The 12,070-nt window shown below is 27.7% G+C and overlaps 2 protein-coding genes across 6 annotated transcripts in view; one reads left to right on the top strand and one right to left on the bottom strand.

Annotated features, from left to right (window-relative positions):
- Positions 1 to 4,284, top strand: part of LOC118190011 (kelch domain-containing protein 4-like) — a 32,076-nt gene extending 27,792 nt beyond the window's left edge. For both annotated transcript variants that reach the window (XM_035360695.2, XM_035360694.2), the window contains exons 8-9: positions 859 to 1,240; positions 4,164 to 4,284. In XM_035360695.2, the coding sequence (XP_035216586.1) occupies positions 859 to 1,240; positions 4,164 to 4,180 (399 nt within the window). In that variant the 3' untranslated portion in view covers positions 4,181 to 4,284. The remainder of the gene's footprint in view (positions 1 to 858; positions 1,241 to 4,163) is intronic.
- A 3,902-nt stretch (positions 4,285 to 8,186) lies between these two features.
- jp (junctophilin) overlaps positions 8,187 to 12,070 on the bottom strand; it is a 288,282-nt gene continuing 284,398 nt past the window's right edge. For all 4 annotated transcript variants that reach the window (XM_085813222.1, XM_085813224.1, XM_085813223.1 and 1 more), the window contains exon 9: positions 8,187 to 11,569. In XM_085813222.1, the coding sequence (XP_085669348.1) occupies positions 11,483 to 11,569 (87 nt within the window). In that variant the 3' untranslated portion in view covers positions 8,187 to 11,482. The remainder of the gene's footprint in view (positions 11,570 to 12,070) is intronic.

Here is a 12,070-nt window from a genome sequence, read left to right as displayed (position 1 = left end):
TTTCATCTGGATGTACTCCGTCTTTGATATGATTTAAATCAAATTCCTCGTCATTATAATTCGCTTCCGATAGTGAAGAAAGTGACACAGAGGTTATTGAAAATGAAAAAATTTCGATTGACAAATTAATCAGTATTCTTGACACAGCAATTATAGGACATGAACAGCGGAACTTTGTAACTGAACAAGAAATTATGTCTCTTTATAGAATTAAAGAGAAAGTATTATCACATAAAACAAAGCAACTTAAACAACTTACATTGAAAGAAATGTTTAATAAAGTAAACAAATAAATATTAAGCTTTTTTTTTTTTTTTGAAAATTTTGATACCCTTTAGATCATAATTGTTCTTTATTTCATAAATTATGGCTTCATATTTTTAATTTTATAATTTCTGCATGCCATCTTACCAGATTTAAACTGATGATCTATAATCCGGAATCGCTGGAATCCCGACGAGTCCGGATTAATGACTTTTGACTGTACCATTAAACAGTGCTATGTACACTCGAATGCCTTATTTCCTCACACACATTCCATTACATAATCTACTTATTTTGGCTTCCTGTATCTGCCTTTACGTTTTTGCCAGATAGTTTTTTAATTGCTCTGTTTAGCTGGATTTATAGTTTTAAATTCAGCTGATATATGATTTTTCAATTTTGATTGAACTTTTGAACCAAAATCTTAGATCTTGGCTTATATAAGGATTGGCTTTTATTTGAAAATGTACCATACACTTTTTATATTAGTTGTATTGTTCAATGTTTTACTGCATTTTGCATGAGGTGAAAACTACAGAAAACGTTTTTAATGTGCTGTATTTTTAATTATTTTTTTTTTTTTTTTACATATAGTGTGAGGTAAAAACTACTGAAGACAACATTTTTACAGTAAAAATAGGACCACAGAATCCTCTTGCAGTGTCATCTGAAGGTGTAAGTTCATCCAGCAATCAGATTTTTCCAATTGAAATCTTTGTTCCTAAAGCTCGAATGAATGCAAGTGTTGTAATCAAGCACGGTATATTGTATTTGTATGGAGGACTGTATGAAGAAGGAGATCGCCAGTTAACATTATCTGATTTTTATTCTTTGGACATCCATAAATTAGATGAATGGAGAACTATTGTTCCATTTTCAACAGAATTGCTGGAATGGGTAGAGTCTGAAGAATCAGAAAGTAGTGACAGTAACTCTGATATTGCAGATGACGATGAGGAGGATGCTGATGATGAAGGTAATATTTAATAAGTGTGATACAATAATACTAAAGTAAAAAAAAAAAAAAAAAAAAAAAAAAAAAAAAAAAAAAAAAACCAAGTGATTTAGATTTATGCACAGTAGGAGTGCTGTAATTTTTAAATGATGTTAATTTATATTTATAGAAGATAATTTATTGTATATATTTTCTTAATGGTTTCTTAGTGATTAGATAAGGTTTTGTAGAATAAGTTTAAAAAAATTGGCATTGATAGTTTTGCTGTAAATATTGAAAGAGTTCTAATTCTTTACAACATTTAGCAATATGGTTTCTTATTTCTTAAGTATTCTAACCCAGTCATATTATTTAGATAAAATTCCTCTTTCTGTTGTTTTGCCTTGTTAAATAATAAGACAGTGAAGGCATATGCTGTTGTGTCAAAGTTTGAATCTTGGATGTTTGTCTGGGATGTCTGTACAAAGTGGAATCACTTAAAATTCATGAGTTCAAAAGTCCATATGAGAGATTGATGGTAATGAAAAATTAATGTAATTTGCCTTTTAGGATGCTGTTAATCAAAATAAAAACAGAGCTTAGACAAATAACATACATAGGCTTTGAAAAAAAAAAAATAGATTATTTATTTTAATTTTACAGGGCTAAATATTCAAATTCAAATTTTTATATGTCACTTATTTTAATATTCCAAACTTTATCTCTTATATTATAATTTTGTTATAAGAAAGGGGAAGGTATTGAAAGAATTGTCAAAAATTGTTCGAGAAGCGAGTTACCTTAGTTAGGCAAATCAGCCTTTCCCATATTTTTAATTTGAAGAATCTTATCACATATATAAGCAGTTTCTAAAAAAATACTTAAAACATTTTCAAACGTTTCAGTTACTAAAATGCTGCAATTGTGCTTAATTATATATATTTTTAGAATGTCTGGATTAGTTTTCATTTAGTTAAGTAAGTTTCTTTCTTTGAATATATATACACACACACACAGAAAGAAAGAGAGAGAAATATAATATAAATCTGCTAAAGGTGGTAAGCTATCTAACATTAAGAAAACAAAAAACAAATAATATGATGCATAAATTTGGAAATCAGTCCTAAAATAGAATGCAAATCAAAACAAAAACAAAACAATTAAGTAATATTTAAAATTTTAGTTGATAGCAAATCACAAAACAGTTAAGTTGATAATTCTTTGGTCTTTGTCAAGAAGCAGCTAGGAAAATTATCAATATAGCTGTATTTCGAAATAATACTGGATCAACTGTAAAAAGGAATGGTAAACCAATGATTAAATTGTGATTCATTTAAGTTTTTAAAAAATTATAATTTAATAAAAATGTGAATTTTTTAAAAATTCTTTTACAATGATTCCATCTTATTTTCTATTTCATTGTGTGTACCTTTTCCTTTGAGATGGCTGATTTTTATTTAATATTTTTTTACTAATTTAAAATTTTTTAAAGTTAAAATTAATTTCAGTTGAATCACATGTTTACCATTCTTTTCCACATTTCATCCAGATATGATTCTCAGCCATGGATCTCTTGGCTGTTCCTTTACAAAGACCAAAGAATTATCAACTTTTGTTATTTAATGGTTTTGTTGCATTTTAATTAGTGTTCTGTTTCAGGATTGATTTCGAGGTTGTGCATCATATTGTTTGGTTTTTGCTTTTTTTTTTTATGTTACATAGCTTGCCATTTTTATCAGATTTATAGATCTATTTTAATCACATTAATTTGGTAGCATTTTGCACAACATTGCTTTTAAATATTTTTCAAATATAGATGTCTCTCTTTCTCTGTTAGTCTCTATATATAAATACACATATATATGCATGTTCCACTTTTTTTTTCCGAAAGAGAGAATGTACCTTTTAATATTATTTTGATACTTTTCATTTGTACCTTTTTATACCTTAAAAAAAAAAAAAAAAAAAAGAAATTCAATATAAAATGTTTGAGTTTTAAAAAAGTTTTTTAGATTTTATTTAATGATAAAAATTTGGCTTTATCAGATGGCAGTTGTAGATGTTGTTCTTATTTAGGTTCTTATTTTTAGCTTTGTAGAATAGTGTGTAAATAAAGTAGAATATGGATTAAAATAATTATATGTCAGGTACAAATCTCTGGACATCAATTTACTGCTATAATTTGAATATCCTATCAAAATATTTCTAATATTTTTAATGTTCTGTTATTGTGTATGTTAGCTTTCGGCAGGTAGAAATGGTAGCATATATATGCATGTTCCACTTTTTTTTTTCCGAAAGAGAGAATGTACCTTTTAATATTATTTTGATACTTTTCATTTGTACCTTTTTATATTAAAAAAAAAATTCAATATAAAATGTTTGAGCTTTAAAAAATTTAATACCTTTTAGTTTTTTAGATTTTATTTAATGATAAAAATTTGGCTTTATCAGATGGCAGTTGTAGATGTTCTTATTTAGGTTCTTATTTTTAGCTTTGTAGAATAGTGTGTAAATAAAGTAGAATATGGATTGAAATAATTATATATCAGGTACAAATCTCTGGACATCAATTTACTGCTATAATTTGAATATCCTATCAAAATATTTCTAATATTTTTAATGTTCTGTTATTGTGTATGTTAGCTTTCGGCAGGTAGAAATGGTAGTGAGTGTGGTATTCCAGTGAAATCACCATGGCATCAATCAGTGGCATGCATGTATACAAGAATTATTATAATCAGTATAATTATGCCATTCTTTTGATTTGAGTATCATTACCATAGTTAATACTTTTTGTACAAATATTGCAAGTAAGTTAAAAGCATGCAGTTATATGTAACTACATGCTATATATATGTATATAATATGCACATTGAAAAATTTTAAAATAAGCTGATTATTCTTCATTTTTTGATTATAATTTCATCTTTTAAAAAACTGCTTTTTTATTTTTTTTTAATAGAAATGGACACTTCATGAATCAGTGGCCTTCATGCAAGAAAGAGTAAAATGCATTATCATTTCATATGGCTGATTATAAATCTATGTACAAATGAATAAATTTTAATTTATTTTTAAATGTTTTTTTTTGCTGACTGAATTATTTTTATTATTTATTCATTAATATTTATCCTTTGTTGCTCTAGAATTAAGTTATGTTAACTCAGGAGTATGCATGGTCCATTGTTGCGCATGAGGACATGTGTGAGGTATATTGGACTCCTTTGATCCCACCTTAGCTATATCCTTTTCCTACCACCTATATTCTTTTCTCAAATTATTACTGCTTGAATTATGCTTTATAGAATATATCTGCATAAAGTCTTATTTTTTATACATTCAATATACTCGAATAATTATCTACAAATATCAATATAAATATGAAATTGCTCAAATTATATTTATTACACTTAATATAAAAATACAAATAAATTATTATATTAAAATGCAGCGAGTTTTAATCAAATGATGATTTTATTATTTTTCTGCATTAAAACATAATTATTAGTAGATTATTTTATAATTAATGATAGATTATTGGGTAATTTCTTTATTTTTATGCATAAATGACATATATCTTTTAAAATAATATTATTATATTTTCATTAAAATTAATAGAATATTCTGTAAAATTTAATACAAAAAATAATCGAGATTAATTAGAAAAAGTAAATGAAAATTGATTCATACAGTATCAAATATCGCTGGTTTTTTGATAAATTGTAATATTCTTAACACATTAAAAAGGTGTAATTGAGCTCATAAGTTTTATTTTTTATGCAAAAACAACAACATTTCATTTTTTTTAAATGCAAAATTTAAAAGTAAGAAAATACATTAAAAAATGCTGATGAACTTGAACAGAATATGTGTTAATTATGACCCCAAAGTAATGTTAAGGTAATAATCTAGCAAATAAAAAAACTAGAAATTTGAAACCTGGTGTTTATGACAAGTACTGAAGAACTGAAGTGATAGTGAATCAGAATTTAAGAAGAGCATTTTCTTTTATGGAGGTGAGATCAAATAGACTTCATGCGCTTGCTTGTGTGTTAACAAATATCAGTTTAATTTCATACTCCATATTTTTTAAGCAAATAAGTAATTAAGATACAATATTATTTTAAATTCAGAATTAAGTTTTTTGAATAACTTTGTGCTTCTTCTAATTTACATAAATCTGAACTGGATGTCTAATGAAAATGCTTTGTCATATGCATAACAGTTAAATTATACAAATATGATGATTTGAAATACGACTATTATATCATTTTATTGAACGTCCTGTGTATTAATTAAGCAATTAAATAAGCACTGAAAGACACATAACAAGGGATATATAGAATATATATCATTGGGGTGTATACTGGGTATTCAATAAAGATAGTTATGAACTTTTATTCCTTACATATTGGGCTTAGATTTTTATTTTCTGGTACAGAATTGTTTAAAATAATATTCAAAATTTTATAAACGTCATCTCAGTACTATCATGGTGGTGGTTCTGCTAAAGAGAAACATTTTGCACTTGTTTGAGTAAATGTGTTTTTTGTATAAAACTTCTTGAAATACAATACTTTAATTTCAGTCTCATATTTGGTAACTGGGTGATTAATATATAAATAATATAAATGTAACCTTTATGAAAAATATTAAATGGAAACAAATATCTTTCTTTTAGATGCATTGCATATTTGTGCATAAAAATTTGTGCTGTATAAAAATTAATATTTTTTTTGTTGATTTGCTGTTGAGATATCACCCAACTGTATTGAAAGTATACTCGCTTGTATTGACGTATAAGAATTAAAAAATATTAATTGCATAAAATGTTTAAAAAAGATCATGACAAAATTGCTTAAACAGTTTGATGTAGGCATATTATCCAGTTTAAGAAATTAATCAAATTCATGTAGGCTTCAGAGAAGAGCAGTTTCAGTTTAAAATGCACAACATTTAATTTTTCATGTTGGTTCTGTCAAAAGCGAGTTCTAATTAATGAGAAATCCCTCGGGCAAATGAGGTTGTGTACTATACAAAACATGATCTGGAAGAAATTGTCAAAATGATGTCTTTTACAACCAAAGTTCTATCATTTTAAAGCAATGGAAAGAAAATAGTAAAATGTTGATTTTATATAATAAATTAACAGGAGATTTTGGGAAAATGCATTAATTAAAGATCATGCAAAAATAAAGTTTTGTTAGATGAAAATTTTCAGATATTGCACAAATGTGTGGAATCTAGAGCATGTGCTTCTATAATTGTATTTTCTAATGTAAAAGGCATCTTTTAGAAATCTGCATCATTTCTTATGTGTGTAGTTGCCATGACAGCATTTGTATATGATTCATATAAATTTTCATTTATGCTAAATATTTTTCACACTGCCCATATAAAAATTTAAGTTTTGCATATTTTTACTAAAAGGTGATATGTGACCAAATTTGTTGCATTTTGTACAAGTCTTTCATTTTATTCATTTCTTAAACTAAAACCATGGATTATTGACTAATCATTCAAAAGGTATTTAGTTGTAATTTTTTTAAACATTTTATATAAGGGTGTAATTATTAAAATGCATGCATATTTTTATACAGAATTATTCATAAATTTGTGAAGTATTTTAAAAATTCATAACAAATTAATTAACTGAAATGGAGGCAATAAGAACATTGAAATGCAGGTAACCCCCCCTTTTTTTTTTTCTTTTCCAACTTATTTCACAAATGCTTAGTATATCTACCTTTCCTGATATAGCATAGGAATGGTCAACAAGTTGATTCTGAGGTGATTTTTGGTCAATCACATCCAACAGGAAATGCTTTTAACCTGCATATGCAGCTTAGATTATTCACAAAATAAGGACTATAAAATATAATTAGGAATTCTAAGTCTCAGTTAAAAGGATGAACAAAATGTTTTTAAAAAACCCATGTTAAAATCGTACAGTGACCGATTACATTAGTCAGTCATTAGTAAGCCATATGTAAGTAAAAAAAATCAAACCATTTTCTGGCGAGAAATTCATAAAAGAATTTTCTTGGAAATGTAAGATTCATTTTTTAATGATTTTAAGAACAAAATTGAAATTACTACTGCAATTAAAGATCTACAATTGCCTCAAAATACTGTGATGGTGATTGAGAAAATGAGTGAAAATATAATAGAACAATTATTTAATGACATTAATAGATGTTCCTGTTTTTCCATTAAATCTGCTGAGTCGACAGCTATAAATGACCAAGCACAAAAGACTATAGCTAAAGGAGAATTTTTGGGTATGGTTTCTTTAAAAGGAAGTAGAGGTGTACATCTATTCAACTGTTTTAAAACTTTCTTTTGAATCAGCATATTTGTCTTATGTAACTATGCACTCATTGTATTGTATATGTAGTAAATAAAAAAATTCATTAAAATATATATTCTTTTTTTTCATTAGCAATAGGAGAATAATTAAATGATGCTTTCAATTTGATTATGAAGTTAAATAAATAATAAAAATTCTGTAGAAATAACTTACGTTGGAATTTGTTATAAACAATATATAGTCAGCATGCTTAAATTAATAATGAGGCTTGTCACAAGTAAATTTATTTTGGAACTATAATGTATTGGATAGCCTAATTCTTAACATTGTTTATAGAAATAAATAGTGCAAATAAAAAGTAATTTTTTTTTTAAATTTTAATTCTTCTGGTCTTTTGGCTGCTGAATAGTTAATATGTTTGTATTGTCGCATATATTTTAAATACACTTTTCTATGTTTCATATGTTATCCCTCTGAAAGGTCACCAGGCTATAGTTATGAAAAAAAGTATTGGTTAAAGGAATAAGCATTGAATTTGGTAATTCTAGTAGTCTTCAAACTACTGCATAAGTTAATAGCTACGGTGGAGCTTGATTGTGATGAAGTAAAACATATGATTTTGTTTTTCTTTGGTCACCAGAATATGCTTCAATGCAAATGACACAATATAACACATTATAAACAAACCTATTTTATTCTTGCTCAGTTTCGTATAAATCACAGTTATCTAATTTTCAGATAACAACACACAGCTACACTTAGGCACATAAGTCAGTTGTCAGTGTATAGCACCATTGCCTTTTATACATTCTCTATGTTTTCTGAGCAATACAAAAGAATATTTATGCACTGTAAAGATGGGCATTTAATACTGCTTTCACAAAATATCTAGTCTACAGAGAAAAGTATGATTTAACATCATAACTAAGAACGTATTAAAAAAAGTAATAAGCTTAAAATTTTATGCTAAGATTAGCACAAATTCATTTGTTAAGACTAATGATTTGTGTGGATGTAAAATCCTTAGCAAAAAATATACATATGTATGAAAATGAATTAAACTTAAAAGGTGTGAGTTAATTTGTATTTGAGGACTTGAAAAGTAAAATTTACAGTGTGTATAGAATTTGCCAAAATTATTTCCTTTTCTCTTCCTTTGATTCATCAATTGAAAAAGCTATGATGCCATACAGAAACTCTGACGTTCTTTTCCACTTTAACAGCGCAGTATCCTTTTTGTCAACTTCCTGATAAAATTAGAAGTTAAAAAGCCACATGAAAAAATAATTTTATGATTTATTGAACAAGTATGACTGCGAAAAAGTCAGAATTATATTTGCTTAGAAAATGCGTAAAGCAGTTATTACAATTATAGTTAACATTCTTTTTTTTTTTTTTTTTGTTTTAAATATTCAATAGCTAATAGCAGTAGAATATTATAGTGATATTATTAAAATAATATTCTCTTAAAATTTCTAGTTAATAAAAATATGAAATTCTTGAAACGTAATCGCAACTTTCTTAAAGCTTGTTAGTAATGAATAACAGCAACACCATGAAAACTTTTTGCCCCATGATTTTATGATATTGGAAATATATATTCTATTATGATCTGCTTAAAAAAAATTGTGTAAAAAGCCAACAAGGTATACAATGCTGATTCTTCTATAAATTTCTAAAGCTAAAATTCTCTGTCAACACATTTTAGCTAATAAAAATTTTTCAACGATTTGAGTATGATTTCAACGAAAATGAAAGAATGCTACGATACTTTCAGGGAAAAAAGAAGTCTAGAAAAATGCTGTTTCTCTTCTACAATGCTTAAAAAAATGGTACCAATTTAATAAGTATTAAAATATAAAAAAATTATCTTTATTTTCTGCTTGGTTATATTTAAAAAAATATATTAAACATGAACATTTCATTTTCATCGTCTGTGTAGCAATTTTGCATGGTATTGAGTTTACTCAAAATTCAGATTAAGAATGCACAATAGTTAATTTCACAAATGTCAATAGTTTTTTTTAAACACGTTTCAGGTATCATCAATGCTGGACATCAATGCTGAAATATGTTTAAGAAAACAGATGAGGAAAATAAATGGGGGGAAAAAAAAAGAGAGCCACACAGTGCTGGTTAAAAATAGTTCATCTTCGTTTTTTCCATTACCGAACCTTTGAAGAACATCAATAACATCAGTAAACCTTTCCTTGTTAGTTTAAAGACTGGATCTCTGGAAACAATTTGCCAAACTTTCTGCTTTCCACAACAATAACAAAAAAGGTGAAACAAAATTATTAAAATAACGCGAAAATGAAATGATGGAATAGCGTAAAAATTTTTCTGACAGTTAATTTTCCTCCTATATACAAAAGTATCATACTAGACTTATAAAAATGAAACATTACGAGGCACACTTTATTGCCAACAAAAACAAGTACTTTCATTCCAAAAAAGAACTCGCAGATGATCTTTATTCAAAATTCTTTTCCAGTATCCTTCATGCAAATTCCACCAAGGAAGTAAAAAGGAAAGTACAGCTAATTTTGGACGGACAAGGAAGAGTCCATGACACTTGTTTCGAGGCTCGGCCTTAGCTCATGAAACATTGGACAAACATTTTGCTCTTAACTAGTAGCTACTCTTATGAATTATTGAATGAAATGAAGAAAGTCTGATTGCAAAATATCTGGAAAGAAAATACAAAAATTGTTTTTAATATTATCAAGTTAAATTTCTTTTTTTAAGTACGAAATACTTGTTAAAATTTAAAAATATGCTCAGGTTAAGGCCAAGCCTGCCTGGTTCTCTGCAAGGTCGGTGCAAAAAGTTCAGGCTTGCTAAAAAATGGGCGGATAGTGGTATAATATTGCACACCACATCTAAAATCTTCTTTTATGTGAGATGCTTGAATGAAAAGGAGGGGAAAAGAAGGGAGAACACTTCTGGCAGAAGAGAAAAATTGGACATCCGGAGCCAAATTACCAACTTTGGGAACACGTTTGCAAGGGATATAAATTTGAAATACAACTCGCATAAAATTCTAAGCTATCTATGTGCTCCACAGTGTAAGTATGAATATAATATAAAATCTCTAAGATATTGGAGCTTTAACCTGTAACTCATTTAAGTGGCTCGAACCTTCTTTTAACGGACTCATAAAATTTTGTAACCATTTATGTTTTATGGTCCTATATAAAAGTGAAGTAGTATATAATATATTCAAAAGTGTTATTGAAATCTTTGGTTATTTTCTGCGCCTGAGGGATGCAGAATAACTAAGGAAGAAAGACCTGGATGATAGAATAGTAATGCACCGATTTGTTTTGACTGTTTTGAAAACAATCCATCATTTTCTTTTACTAATATAATTTTTCGATCGAAATGCCTTAAAGGATCATTATAAGGATTAGGATCCTTATAATTAGGCCTTGTTGGATTAGGATTTAGCCTTGTTGGATTGGATTATGATTGTAGGTCTTGTTGGAAGGCCTTAAAGGATTAGGATTTTGAATATCAATATATTTAGGTTATCGATAAAATAATTTGATTGCGATTTGCCCTTGGAGGAGCTATGTTTTTGTCGACTGTGGTAATTCGGTGCATCACTATAATAAGTTTACAATTTCATACAAATAAAATTTCATGTCAGTGCGTAGAAAATACGTGACCAGTGAAGTAAATACAATGTGAAAAAATTAACCATGGGTCATACCATTTTCCTCGTAGCTCCTGACAATAAAATTTGATTTCATGTCTTATCACGATTTTGTGTGGAAGGCAAGAAGCCTTTCACGAGAAACCTCGATTAAAAATATGGCTGGTCCACAGCTACTTTCATCAGCACACAACAGAGTGTACTGGACCAACTACACAAGTTGGCGTTTTTACCCGAAGACGATCAATGAATTGATCTCGCAGCAATTTGATCGATTTTGAATTGATCCGGAGAGGCTCTTTTGTCTTGAGATCTACGAGAGGAGTTTGTAGAACATGATCGCCAGAGTGATGTTGATGAAGAGGACCAGCAAGATCATTTGCTGTCTGGAGAACCAGTCCTATAATAACAAAAAGAAGAATATCACTTATTTCAGTTTAGTTGCTATGATATAATCTTTTATTAATCTGTAATGAAAGCAAAGAAAAGAAAAACAGGAATGAAGCTTTATTTATTAATTTTTTTCTTATGCGATGCTCACGATTATTATTAAAAAGAACAACAAAGCTCTGAAAAAGGTATAAATCGTACTGGCTCCGAACCTAATCAGTTCACTGTCAAAGCAATTTACTTACATCGGAACAGTTTCTAGTTTTGCTGCAGCCTTGGCGAAAATAATTATATATATTTAATATCTATTGTATCAGTTCTATGATAACTTACTGGAAATATACCAGTGTTTAAACAACTTCCTAAGTTAATTCTGTATCAAACAAGTGTAATTTCCTATGAATTCTCATGTAAGAAAATGATAAGTATCCAAGATTAAAGCAACAAAAATTAGAGTGAAGAATTAATGAATCAAATATCAGCAACTGCGTTTGTTTCTGCTGCTCTGAAG

The sequence above is a fragment of the Stegodyphus dumicola genome, chromosome 3 (assembly GCF_044657685.1).
Source record: "Stegodyphus dumicola isolate Sdum_Otavi_A_Nest chromosome 3, ASM4465768v1".
In the NCBI taxonomy this organism is placed as follows: domain Eukaryota; kingdom Metazoa; phylum Arthropoda; class Arachnida; order Araneae; family Eresidae; genus Stegodyphus; species Stegodyphus dumicola.
Note: the sequence above shows the minus strand (reverse complement) of the source record. Positions and strands in the feature narration are given on the sequence as shown.